This window comes from Oncorhynchus clarkii, chromosome 2 (assembly GCF_045791955.1).
Source record: "Oncorhynchus clarkii lewisi isolate Uvic-CL-2024 chromosome 2, UVic_Ocla_1.0, whole genome shotgun sequence".
NCBI classification, from domain to species: domain Eukaryota; kingdom Metazoa; phylum Chordata; class Actinopteri; order Salmoniformes; family Salmonidae; genus Oncorhynchus; species Oncorhynchus clarkii.
The window spans coordinates 21866315-21880957 of NC_092148.1; the positions used below are offsets into that span (position 1 = coordinate 21866315).

Genomic DNA, 14643 nt, shown 5'->3' on the forward strand with positions numbered 1-14643 from the left:
AGCAGCATGGCCCATAGTGGGATTGAGCTAGGGGATGTTTGGTGTGGTGTGGTTGCAGCTGTGTGCCCTCCCTGTGCTTGTCTCCAGTGAACAGCTGTGCACAGCTTGTCAAACAGGAACTCCACACGGAGCGAAACATCCTCTCCCCTTTGAAGACACTAACATGTTTAGATCCTCCTCGTGCTGCACTCTGCCAGTGGTCGCCTGGTTTAAATAGATCACGCGCCATTGCTCAGATTTGTATAAAAACTCAACTAAAATCCACATCTCATTCACCCCGTTCAAGTTGGTGTTTGTTTGTATGAGAGACATCGTTTTGGTCCACTTTTAGATGTCATACCCTGGATAGTTAGACATGTAACTGACTGTAACTCAAAGCCATTTCCATGTTAGAAAACCCCTAGGTGAATAGGCAAGAGTAGGATACCAGAGATACAATGAGGATGCCAGTTACAAAGCCTAAGGCTTCGTCTTACAGCAGGGGACCCTCTAGTCTATATTTACATTACAATTTTTACATTTCAGTCATTCAGCAGACGCTCTTATCCAGAGTGACTTACAGTTAGTGCATTCACCTGAAGATAGTGAGACAACCACATAATCACAGTCATAGTAAGTACATTTAATAAATAAGTGTTAGTTCAAGAAAGGCAACTTTTTTGGGGGGTGGATGGGGGAGGTTTCAGTCGGATCATCATCATGTGAATTCCCCTTCACATGTCTCAGAGACACTTTAATTGTGACCTTAGTATAGCCTAACATAAAATCCACAATGCTGTTAACATCTAACAGCCACTGCAGTTCGCCGCCCATTTAATCCCTAGCAGCAGCATATGCTGGTTTGTCTTTTGAGAAGCAGGCAAAGTGGAGCTAAGCTGGAGCTATCCCGTGCCACTGATAGATGAATGACCCAGAAAGAAAACAGGGCTGTACTGCCAACAGCCCACAACACCACAGTACTGCCATAGACGTAGAAGTGAGTCAGTCTGTCAGAATGAAGGGAAAGCCTCACTTAACCCACTGTAATGTGCCACTGTAAAAATCAGAGCAGACGATGACAGACTGTGTTTAACTTTAATGACTCCAGATGAATTATCCAGCATTCCGGATTCAAAGATATCATTTTTTTCAGGCGGGTGGCGGTAGAAAGATCTGCAGATTCCCGCTCAGGGATTCTATGTCATGATTCATTCCTGTACCAGTTTGTCAGCTGTAAGTCATTTGGTGGCTTCATGTTCAATTCTGTTTGCGTCCCAAATGGTACCCTATTCCCTGTATAATGCACTACTGTTGTATTGGGAATACGGTGCCAGTTGTGACACAGCCCATGTTTCATGCTGTTTCATGTCTTTGACTAGCCAGATACTGGGATCAAAGCAGCTCTTCCTTGTCCTCTCATCTGCAGGCAATAATCACATGCTCAAGGTCAAAAGAGTTTCTCAAAGCCAGGCCACTACGTTCATTCGCTGACTATTCTTTTTACATCTTCATTTTTCTAGATTCTCTCCCTCTTTCAAAATGTGAGCCCAAACTGGATGGACCCAGTCAACAAGCAGGTAATTTATTTACTTCATTCTTTTGCTTTGTCTGTGGAATGTATTGTATAATTGTGCTACGTGTATGACTTGGCATCTTGGTTTGGGATACCCTCTCAGATATCTGTTTATGCCTGTTTGTGGTCAGGTTTGGGGAAGAAACAGAAACCGATCCTATCATATCTTGTTATGAGAGAGAGAGAGATGGAATGACCTCTCATTTGAGCTCCCCTTATTTCTCTGCTTGGGTACATGGGTATACTGTACATACACAGCTATTATATATAGTATATTACATGGCTGCTGTTGCCAGTGACCTGCTCTTAGTGCACCCCAGCTGATTGAGAGTGAAAGTTAAGTACAGAGGGTCTGGTTTAACTGAAGGTCCTCATCACTTCCTCATCACTGCCATCAGAGCCTACCTGTAACGATCGTCGTAGGTGGAAGAAGGAGAGGACCAAGGTGCAGCGTTGTACGTGTTCATGATCTTTTAATTACACTGAACACTTTAATTACACTGAACACTAAAATAACAAAAAAACGGCCCAAACGAAACAGTCCTGTCTGGTACAGAGACAGAAAACAACTACCCACAACTCAAGGGCGAAACCAGGCTGCGTAAGTATGGTTCTCAATCAGAAACAACGATTGACAGCTGCCTCTGATTGGGAACCATACCAGGCCAAACAAATAGAAATACAAACATAGAACAAAACATAGAATGCTCACCCCAGCTCACGCCCTGACCAACCTAAAATAGAGACATAAAAAAAGGAACTAAGGTCAGGACGTGACACTACCAGTGTATTTCTTTCATCATGGATGCTTTCTTGTGTGTACTCATTTCCTATTAGGCTCTATATGGAGTCTTGAAGGTTGATGTAGTATAGAGTTTTCACCCGTGACATTCTTCATGGCTAACTGGTCACTGACCTGCTTATTTCTCTAACTAGGTGACACAAGGTGACACACGCAGACACACACACACAGACATGGCTACACTTCACCGCACTTGACTAGTTGGCACGTGGTCAACCAGACTGTCACCTGCTTATTAACTGAATGCCATCACGGTCTCTGAGTTCTTTCTGTTCAGAAGGCCTGTGTTTAAAAACACACATCGTCCAAACTTCACACCTAGACGGACTGGTTACTGATCGGTAGCACATTCTGTTTTCCACATTCTGTTTGGTGAAGTGAAATATTTAACACATTTGCATCTACTATGATGAACCTGTTCGATGCTGCACATTAATTTGCAGGTGTTTCAGCTGCCAAGTTAATTATATAGGGATAACAATGAGTTTCGATGAAGATATATGCTGACTCTGCTGTTACTAAAGATGGTCTGTGTTGGCTAGAGGGGAAAATGGTTTATGTGTGAATTATTCAATAAAGTTGACCAAACATTCTTCTATCTGCTGAAAATTCCCTTTGGATATTTTGAATGCTACGTTGGTAGGAGAAGTAGGCTATGTTATGTCATGATTATTTTAGCTTACCTTCTGCTGGTGGCCAAAAATCAACCATGTGCGCTAGGTGTCATGTTCTTGTGAACAAATTACAATTCTCTTTCCATATTGATATACTTGTATCAGTCTAATACAGAATATCAGTATATCTTTCAGGCAAGCATTATGATCATTCTTTGCCTGCCTTTCGTACTGATAGCAATGCAATTTTTGTGGAAGATCTTAGCAGAACAGAAAGTGTAAGATTGTGTGTGATTGAAGTGTATAGGCTACACCTTACTATAATCTCCCAGCAGAACACAGAACTGTCTCTCCCTTAATTGGGGCTCGCTGTGGATCAGGATTAGTAAGAGCAGTTCTGCTCTGTTCTGTTCTGTGTTCCTGTGGGAGAGACAGAGGCACACACACACACAAATATCTGCTCTCCAGAGGAGGGCCTGTCTTTGGCCGCTGCCAAACCTCTGCCTGTGCTGTCAGTAGAGATCAGACTTGCTATGGTGACAGGGTTGGGATGGGAGGGCTGGGAGGACTGGGAGGACTGGGATAGGCTAGGAGGTCTGGGCTAGGAGGGCTAGGATAGGAGGCATAGGATAGGATGGCTGGGATAGGAGGGCTGGGTTAGGAGGGCTGAGCTGGGCAAGGAGGTCTGGGCTAGAAGCGCTGGACTAGGAGGGCTGGGCTAGGACAGCTGTGCTAGGAGGGTTGGGCTAGGAGGGCTCATCTAGGAGGACTTCGCTAGGAGGGCTAGGATAGGCCATGCATTAAAACATGAGAGCACTCCTTTCATGTCTGTTGAAAGCAGGAGGAGAGGAGAGGCTCTCGCTCACACACTCCCTCAGACTGTATTAATGAGATGAATACGATCATACAGTAGGAAGTGAGTAGCAACAATAGACATTTACTCTGTGAACCATTTGCCCATGGTCTATTGTCATTAAACATATATACAGCCAAATGCATCTCAGATGGCCTAGCAGGACTTTAGGATTCCCTAATGTAAGAACAGAGACACGTCTCTGGCTGACATCTTTATTCTAAGAGCAATTCCAGGAAATCCCTTTGAGGACCATTAAGTCTCGTGTTTACACACAGAATGAGTCCAGGGTGTTTTCACTGTTCTCTGCTACGCGGCAGGGAGCGATGTACAGCAGGTGGAGAACCCTATTTCCATAAATGTGTGATTTTATACAGCAGCAGTACAGCTTGGTTCTCTGTTGCATCCAGATAAATGTCCTGGACGACAGTTTGTCAGTGTCACCACACTCGGCAAGACATGCTGCAAAAGGCGCATAAGATCTTTTACTTACACAATTGTGCGCCGCCCTATGGGACTCCCAATCACAGCCGGATGTGACACAGCCTGGATTCGAACCAGGGACTGTAGCGACACCTCTTGCACTGAAATGCAGTGCCTTTGACCGCTGCGCCACTCGGGATGACTCCTATTGATAAATAGCACAATAGAAGACCCTTAGCAGATTATCATCCCATCTCAATAGGTACCTTGGTATTGCCTCTTGAGCCACCAGTGTTGTGAAGACATTAACATGACCAGTGCAATATTGCACTGTATAATAATGATATATATCACACTATACTGTATATTGCCCTATATAATTCTCCATATATCCCTGAAAGGCCCTAGCTGTCAGCAGTGTTCGTTCTCCAGGGAGGGCTGCATGCTACAGACAGTGGTAGAGTGATGTGGTGGTGGGGGAGGGAAGAGGGAAGTAGTGTTACCCAGTAATTGACTTAGTCCCACCCTCCGCCTGCAGGCCTGTTGGTCATGTGCCCCATATGTCTATGAGAACAGTGCTGAGGTCCTGCCTGGGCTGCATAGCATGTAAGCTCACAACACCATTTTCAATTATAGAGTACATCTATTCTGAACAGAAAAGCATTTCTATTACTAGTGCAAAGATTATATATATATATATATATATATACCCTGTATATCGCTCTCTCTCTCTCTCTCTCTCTCTCTCTCTCTCTCTCTCTCTCTCTCTCTATATATATATATATATATATATATATATATATATATATATAGGATCTGAGTCAATTGGAGGTGTACCTGTGGATGTATTTCAAGGTCTACGTTCAAACTCAGTCTACCTTCAAACTCTCTTTGCTTAACATCCTGGGAAAATCAGAAGAAATCAGCCAAGACCTCAGAAAAAAATTGTAGACCTCCACAAGTCTGGTTCAGCCTTGGGAACTATTTCCAAAAGCCTGAAGGTACCACGTTCATCTGTACAAACAATTGTATGCAAGTATAAACACCATGGGACCACGCAGCCGTCATACCTCTCAGGAAGGTGACGCCTTCTGTGTCCTAGAGATGAACGTACTTTGGTGCGAAATGTGCAAATCAATCCCAGAACAACAGCAAAGGACCTTGTGAAGACCCTGGAGGAAACAGGTACAAAAGTATCTATATCCACAGTAAAACGAGTCCTATATCGATGTCACCTGAAAGGCCCCTCAGCAAGGAAGAAGCCACTGCTCCAAAATAAAAAAGTCAGACTATGGTTTGCAACTGCACATGGGGACAAAGATCGTACTTTTTGAGAAATGTCCTCTTGTCTGATGAAACAAAAATAGAACTGTTTGGCCACAATGACCATCGTTATGTTTGGAGGAAAAAGGGGGAGGCTTGCAATCTGAAGAACACCATCCCAACTGTGAAGCATGGGGGTGACAGCATCATGTTGTGGGGGTGCTTTGCTGCAGGAGGAACTGGTGCACTTCACAAAATAGATGGCATCATGAGGGAGAAAAATGATGTGGATACGCAACATCTCAGGACATGTCAGGAAGTTAAAGCTTGGTCGCAAATGGGTCTTCCAAATGGACAATGACCCCAAGCATGCTTCCAAAGTTGTGGCAAAATGGCTTAAGGACAACAAAGTCAAGGTATTGTTGTGGCCGTCACAAAGCCCAGACCTCAATCCTATAGAAAATGTGTGAGCAGAACTGAAAAAGAGTGTGCGGATAAGGAGGCCTACAAACCTGACTCAGTTGCATCAGCTCTGTCAGGAGGAATGGGCCAAAATTCACCCAATTTATTGTGGGAATCTTGTGGAAGGCTACCCAAAACGTTTGACCCAAGTTAAACAATTTAAAGGCAATGCTACCAAATACTAATTGAGTGTATGTAAATTTCTGACCCACTGGGAATGTCATGAAATAAGTTAAAGCTGAAATAAATCATTCTCTCTACTATTATTCTGACATTTTACATTCTTAAAATAAAGTGGTTATCCTAACTGACATAAGACAGGGAAGTTTTACTCTGATTAAATGTCAGGATTTGTGAAAAACTGAGTTTAAATGTATTTGGCTAAGGTGTATGTAAACTTCTGACTTTATATATCTCCCTCTCTCTCTCTATATATATATATATATCTTTCTGTCTCCTCTTTTTAGTATTTTATCATCTGTTTTAATCTCATCTGCTGTCATCCTTAGCTGAAGATGATGCTGTTGATGAAACTCTACCATTGCTGTGAGGATCCAAGCTGTACCATTATAAGCCCAGCACCTCATGATGATCCTGTTAGAGTCTGCTCACTGCTCTCATTTACTCTCCCTTACTCCCCTGACTACATGACCCTGCACAGCTGTCTCCATGTCATACACCCCATGCTGCCATTCCCTACGCCTCTACACCCCCTGGCCCCTAACAGTAGGAGGCGGTGACAACCTGTATGATGCCTCGACCCTGCTCCCCTGTCCCACCCTGTCTGCCTGCCCCCCTGTCCCCCTGTCTCTCCTGCCTTCAGCACAACACAACAAACCCAATCCCACAGCCCACCTACTGTAACAGTGCTCTTTACTCCATTACAACCAGTCTTAATGCTAATTGTTAAGTTAACATGCCTCTACTCTCCTCCTTCCTCCTTGCCTCCTCTTCCGCTTCCGGGCCCCTTCCTGTGAGCAGTTGCTTGCTTGAGTTTCTCCGTTCCCACTCCTTAATTGCCTCCGTGCGTCTTCATACACAAGGGACATGGAAATAATTCATGAGCAGTAATGAAAGCTGAAGTGTCACCACCTCAACCCAGCTCCCCTCCCTTAGTTCCTCCCTACCCTGGCCTCTCTCTATGGAGCGGAGTATAACAGAATATCAAATGAGCTCCAGAAACCACTTCCTTCTCTGGTTAAAACAGACCAAGGCTTGGGGGGCTGGCGGGAATCAGGATCTGTCAGACTGTTTGAGCCAACCCTAGCAGCCATGTCCATTATTATTTTACCTTGTTTTTTATCTCTCCAATTGGTAGTTACAGTCTTGTCTTATCGCTGCAACTCCCGTACGGTCTCAGGAGAGACAAAGGTCAAGAGCCATGCGTCCTTCGAAACACAACCCAACCAAACCACACTGCTTCTTGACACAATGCTCACTTAACCCGGAAGCCAGCCGCACCAATGTGTCGGAGGAAACACCGTGCACCTGGCAACCATGTCAGCGTGCCCTGGCCTGGCCCGCCACAGGCCAAACCCTCCCCTAACCCGGACGACGCTGGGCCAATTGTGCGCCGCCCCATGGGTCTCCCGGTCGTGTCCGATACGGACAGAACCTGGACTCGAACCCAGAATCTCTAGTGGCACAGCTAGCACTGCCTTAGACCACTGCGCCAGTCTGCAGGCCATGTCCATGTTTATTATTCAGACAGCGAGATCCAACGGGTGGACCAACCACACTGTGTGGTTCGAACAGCACGAAGGATAATCTGCAGCATTAGAATGCGAATAAAAGCCCATGTGGCAAATATTGAGAAAGACCCAGTCAGCGACAGCTAGCGGAGCCTGTTACAGCATTTAGCTACAGCAGCGAAACTGCAAATCAAAACTGACAGTGAAAGCACAATCATTTACTACCTTCTCATCGAGCTAATGGATTTAGAAAGGTCACATCCATATTACGGACAGCATTAGGCGTCACCTAATGTCATAAAGGAATAGGCATCCTCGACGCAGCAGTCTATTAACTAACTGACCGCCCGGTGATGTCACCAGGCATGCCATAACTCCATCCTGCCTGAAATATCAGGCGGTCTTTTCGAATAGCTATTACAATAAAATGGCATTATTATATATATTTTTTCTATCACAGTATTATTCCAACCTCATAGTGTGGAAATATATATAAAAGACAGGAAAAGTCTTTGATTGCACTGAGTCTTTGACTGCACTGAGCCTTATATATATAATAATATAAGTAATCAAATGACTTGCAAGAAACCAACAGCCTTTTTAGACCGAGACAACACAGGCCTTGCTGTGGTTCAAACGTCCATTATTGCAGATTGAGACTGTAGTCCTGGTATGTTGATGAGTTGATGAAGACAAACACTGACTGGTCTCAGATCAGACTCAGAGACTCAGCGTCCTAGCAGGGCGACAGAGAGGCAGCATGCTAGTGATCCAGGTCGCCTATTAATACACCCTGCCGCTGAGCCTCTGCTCATTTTCTCACTTTCTCTGTGTTAGCCTGGTTCAACCAGACTGAACAATGCATTATCCACGGTTTCAGCCTGGTTTCACCAGGCTAACCCTGGGTGTTAGGAAAGGCAACACATCATCACACCTCGTTCCAGCCACAGCAACCTCAACCTGGGTATTATTAATTTACCCAAAACACATCCATGTTACTAGGTTACCACTTCCTCTGGATAAGCTTGTTACCTGTGGATTTGACTCTTTAGTGCAATGTGGTCAGCATGAATGAATTACTGTAGATGAGTTAATGTGGTGCGCTGCCAAAAGGAACATTGTTTCAGGAAAGCTGGATCTAGCTAAAGTTAATGTACTGGTTTACTGTACTGGTTTACAGTTGTTACAAGTTACAACATAACACACCTTTCACAGTACTTTGTAGTCGAGAGAGAGTGAGTGTAGTAATGCACTATAAAAGGAATAGCATGCCATTTGGGACACAGAGTGTCTGGCGGTCATTTCTGGTGTTTAAGCCACCTGTCCAGACCTCTGCTGCTGTGTCCATGGCCCGAATGTCCCTCCCAGAGTCAGTCAGTTCACAGGCAGCAGCACTCAGCCTGCCTAGAGAATGACAAAACACAGCCTGACAGCAGGCAGTGCCCTCAGGGGGAGACACAGCCCCTCTCACACACACACACACATTCATGCACACACACACACACACCTCGGAGGACAGACTAGAGACGGGACACAACCTCAGAGAGAGCACTGCCGGTTCTGTTGCTAGAGAGCACTGATGCATGTGAGAGAGAGGTTCTAGTCCTCTCTACACTCCCATCTTCAGCCTCTGGAAGGGCCCTCCTCCCCCACACCAACCAATAGGGAGGCAGAGATAGCTTTCATGGTCCAGAGATTGGGTTGGGTAGAGGTGGTGGTATTGCACTGACTGTAATGTAAAGGAAGCTGAATGGGGTTTGGCTGGTTCTATTCCAAAGCTCTTAGCACAGGGGCCTGTTGACATGCTCATACAGAGCACTGGGGAGAACACAGAGATAGCAGATAGCAAGCACCATCCTTCCTCACTGGTCCTCACTGGTCCTCACTGGTCCCTGGTCCTCACTGGTCCTCACTGGTCCTCACTGGTCCCTGGTTCTCACTGGTCCTCACTGGTCCCTGGTCCTCACTGGTCCCTGGTCCTCACTGGTCCTCACTGGTCCTCACTGGTCCCTGGTCCTCAATGGTCCCTGGTCCTCACTGGTCCTCACTGGTCCTCACTGGTCCTCACTGGTCCCTGATCCTCACTGGTCCTCACTGGTCCTCACTGGTCCCTGGTCCTCACTGGTCCTCACTGGTCCCTGGTCCTCACTGGTCCTCACTGGTCCCTGGTCCTCACTGGTCCCTGGTCCTCACTGGTCCCTGGTCCTCACTGGTCCTCACTGGTCCTCACTGATCCTCGGTCCTCCCTGGTCCTCACTGGTCCTCACTGGTCCTCACTGGTCCTCCCTGGTCTTCACTGGTCCCTGGTCCTCACTGGTCCCTGGTCCTCACTGGTCCTCACTGGTCCCTGGTCCTCACTGGTCCCTGGTTCATGGAGCTAAAGCTATTCTAGTGAGAGCCGCTCCTCTCTGCTGCCTCCTGGCTTGTTCATGAGCTGAATAGTGTGAGAAGGGAAGAGACATGCAGATTCTCTCCACAGGACTCTGTAAGTAGCTACCTTGTGGAATGATATTCTCATCCCTGATGGTTTCATGGCTAGTGAGGCTCTCTTCTTTCTTCACCAAACAATGGCCTATTTATGGAGACAGTCAGTGCTGAATCAGGACAGAACAAAAAGCTATTTATTTCTGTAATTGTCATTTATTTTTGGCATGTATTTTTCTATGGTTCATCTGTTTAGTTGTGCTTGCTGCCCTTGTAACAGTCATTTTTACAATTGGCTGATTATGACTGTGCTCATCAGAATGGGATTATCTCAGTTATCATGAGGCTAATATGATTGTGTCACTTTCCAGTATGGAGAACATTTTTAAAACAGAGGGAATCAGGGGAACGACTACCTGAACTTATCCAATAAGAAACACTTATTTTAGTTTTCCATTTAAAAATGTTTTGCGACAGTATGCACTACTGAACATGACCTATGTCATTTAGTTTGTAACATGGCTTTGTCTGGTCAGTCTTCATGTTCTCCTTCATGTGTTGGGAGTCTTTCTTTCATCCTGACACTTGATACTGTTTGTCCTCCACTGCTCTCCTCTCCTTTCAGAGATCCCTGTAGATAATTGGTCCTTTCATTTCATCCTCTAGTGGCAAATTAGGTCACCGAGCTGAGAGAAAAGCGGGTGGTCATGTGTTGAATGACTAAGAAACTATTTTGGACTATTTTCAACAAAAAAAAAATGATGAGGGCAAAGCTGTTGTTTATTGTCGTAGATGTGTTACTTAGGCTATGTCTTTTTTTAGGGTGGGGGGGTGGGGGGGTAAGAGTTGTTATGCTTTATTTATCTCACCGTGCTGTGGGGATTTGGTGTGATGTGGCTTGTTTGTTCCTCTGGGGGAGCGAAAGCTGTAGACTGAGCCTGTCCAAAGGGCAGGACAGCGTAACTGAACAGAAAGAGCTCAGCTCGTCTGAGGAGTTCATAATCTCTGACTGTCGACTTGGACCTGCTCCAGTACCATGCCATCACTATTACCATTATCTTGGCTAAGGTAATCCAAAGGCAGCCTGGCAGCTAGCTACGACACAAGGCTCTCATCTGGTGTGGACACCACAGCCCATTATGCAGAACTAGTCTGTATAAAGAGGCTTGGAAGGAGTTTTGAGTTTGGCCCAGATAAAATACCCAGACTGTGAACGTCCTTCTGCCTCAATCTGAGGGCGAAGGAGTGGGTGTCTGACTCAACAGATTGTAAGAATATTTATAGTCATGGTTGAATTTGTAACTGACGGATCTTTAATATAATTGTAATGACTATTCCAACAGGAGATACACACAGGCCTGCACCATTATGTTGTCAATTAGATTTAAAAAAAAATATTGATTGTTTCAGATCTCTGCAATGTAGCCAGGCCTGAGTGGAAAGGAATGAAGTAGGATGGACATTTGTGTTGAGAAAAAGTGCACTGGCATTAAAACGTTTAATATTTCAAGAGGCTGTCGTATGTATGTGTCTCTAACACAGTGATGACTATAGAGAAAAGGTTGGTAGGTAGAACATAGGAATGCTGGGGATGCAAGCTGATCCTAACTGTTATAGGCCAATTTCTATTTTGCACTGTTTATCAAAAGTGTTGGAAAAACAATAATCAACTGACTGGCTTTCTTGATGTCTATAGTATTCTCTCTGGATTGCAACCTGGTTTCCGTTCAGGTTATGGATGTGTCACTGCAACCTTAAAGGTCCTAAATGATGTCACCATTGCCCTTGATTGAAAGGAATGTTGTGCTGCTATTTATATTGACGGCCAAAGCTTTTGATAAGGTAGACCATTTCATTCTTGTGAGCCGGCTAAGGAGTATTGGTGTCTCTGAGGGGTCTTTGGCCTGGTTTGCTAATTACCTCTCTCACAGAGTGCAGTGTATAAAGTCAGAACATCTGCTGTCTCAGCCACTGCCTGTCACCAAGGGAGTACCCCAAGGCTCGATCCTAGGCCCCACACTCTTCTCAATTTACATCAACAACATAGCTCAGGCAGTAGGAAGATCTCTCATCCATTTATATGCAGATGATACGGTCTTAAACTCAGCTGGCCCCTCCCTGGATTTTGTGTTAAAGCTCTAAAACAAAGCTTTCTTATTGTCCAACAAGCTTTCTCTGCCCTTAACCTTGTTCTGAACACCTCCAAAACAAAGGTCATGTAAGAAGAATGCCCCTCTCCCCACCGGTGTGATTACTACCTCTGAGGGTTTAGAGCTTGAGATAGTCACCTCATAAAAGTACTTGGGAGTATGGCTAGACGGTAAACTGTCCTTCTCTCAGCACATATCAAAGCTGCAGGCTAAAGTTAAATCTAGACTTGGTTTCCTCTATCGTAAGTGCTCCTCTTTCACCCCAGATGCCAAACTAACCCTGATTGAGATGACCATCCTACCCATGATAGATCACGGAGACGTAATTTATAGATCGGTAAGGGTGCTCTCGAGCGGCAAGATGTTCTTTACTATTCGGCCATCAGATTTGACTCCAATGCTCCTTATAGGACACATCACTGCACTCTATACTCCTCTGTAACTGGTAATCTCTGAATACCCATCATAAGACCCGCTGGTTGATGCTTATTTATAAAACCCTCTTAGGCCTCACTCCCCCCTATCTGAGATGCCTACTGCAGCCCTCATCCTCCACATACAACACCCGTTCTGACAGTCACATTCTGTTAAAGGTACCCAAAGCACACACATCCCTGGGTCGCTCGTCTTTTCAGGTCACTGCAGCTAGCGAGTGAAACGAGCTGCAACAAACACTCAAACTGGACTGTTTTATTTAAATTTCTTCATTCAAAGACTCAGCCACGGACACTCTTACTGACAGTTGTGGCTGCTTCGCGTGATGTATTGTTGTCTCTACCTTCTTGCCTTTTGTGCTGTTGTCTGTGCCCAATAATGTTTGTACCATATTTTGTGCTGCTACCATGTTGTGTTGTTACCATGTTGTTGTCGTGTGGCTTTGCTACCATGCTGTGTTGTCATGTGTTGCTGCCATGTTATGTTATTGTCTTAGGTCTCTCTTTATGTAGTGTTGTGGTGTCTCTCTTGTCGTGATGTGTGTTTTGTCCTATATTTGTATTTTTAATCCCAGGCCCCGTCCCCGCAGGAGGCCTTTTGCCTTTTGGTAGGCCATCCTTGTAAATACGTTTTCATTCTTAACTGACTTGCCTAGTTAAATAAAGGTTAAATATTTTTTATATATATATATATATATATATATATATATATATATATATATATATAAATGAATTTTCTACTTGGGGGTGTTTTCGGCTAGGTTCTATGTGCTTTCCTTGACTAAAAAGCATGCTCAATGTAGAATCCCCATTGAAATAAAAATGTTGCCCTATGAATACCTTGCTCCTCTACGGAAAGCCTTGGATTGGTTCAGCTCTTCGCTAGTCTCTAAACAGACAGACTGGCAGGTGTAGCATCAAGTAGCATCTAATCTCTATTATAAAGAAATGACAGTGTGTGGAAGGTTAGGTGTAGGTCTAATGAATAAACCCTCTTTATTCAAGCCACGTGGAGAGCCATGCTGGAGGTTTAAGCCAAGTAAGTAAGGAAGAGAAAACACCAGTATAATGAATATGAATTGGAATTGCAGTCCTTTACCATACCACTGAGTATGTTGTAACATTAGTTCACTAGCTATAATAACATTAAGAATCAACGGAAGGTGACCTCTCATCTAAGCTGTGCCCTATTTTCCTTTCTCCCCCCTGGGGGCAGTGGAGACCGGATGGAGGATTTGGGGCTGGATCCCTCCCTCCCTGGTGTGCCTGTGCCCTCACTGTGACTGACTGGGCAGTGTGTACTGACACCTGCTGGACTGGGAGGGAGGGATCACAGACTGCAGGAACCAGGCGCTGGGCTGCATCTGAAATGGCACCCTATTCACTATATAGTGCACTACTTTTGACCCGGTTTTAACACGGTTATAAAATGGTAATGTGGACAGTGATTCTTTCTGTCTCACATAAACACATTATTCACATGATGTGCATTTTTGAGATCTCTTTGCCCTGGTTACACGGATGTTGGTGACAGGCAGCCATATTGAAGAGGACAGTTTGAATATGTTAGTAAACGCTGGGGAAAGAATGAGGCACGATCTTATACTGCATTTAGCTTCTTAGTTCAATGTTTACATGCTTGGCTGTCTAGCACTGTGACTGAGAAGGAGAGGCTTTTTCCACCCTATGGTACTGTAGTCTTATTTCCATTCAAAGATGGGGTGGAGTCAGAGTACACATTCAGATGTGGTTATGCGCTGTTTTTGAATGGAAACCTAACTCCGAAAGACCTACAATTAGCCAAATAAGAGCAGCAGAACATCCACAATTAGGAACTGCAGCTTCTTTCCCACTGCATGGCCTGTTTTTCAATGTTTAAGATAGTGGCGCGCTCTCAGCTCAACCAAAATAAACAGCTGGCAGATTAATCCTTGGGATAGGATCTGCAGCAGAACCCAGAAAGAAAATCTAATTG

General features: G+C 44.9%; 1 protein-coding gene across 2 annotated transcripts in view; it reads left to right on the forward strand.

Annotated features, from left to right (window-relative positions):
• LOC139424372 (triple functional domain protein-like) overlaps nucleotides 1-14643 on the forward strand; it is a 143003-nt gene that overhangs the window by 16799 nt on the left and 111561 nt on the right. For both annotated transcript variants that reach the window (XM_071176162.1, XM_071176128.1), the window contains exon 2: nucleotides 1500-1556. In XM_071176162.1, the coding sequence (XP_071032263.1) occupies nucleotides 1500-1556 (57 nt within the window). The remainder of the gene's footprint in view (nucleotides 1-1499; nucleotides 1557-14643) is intronic.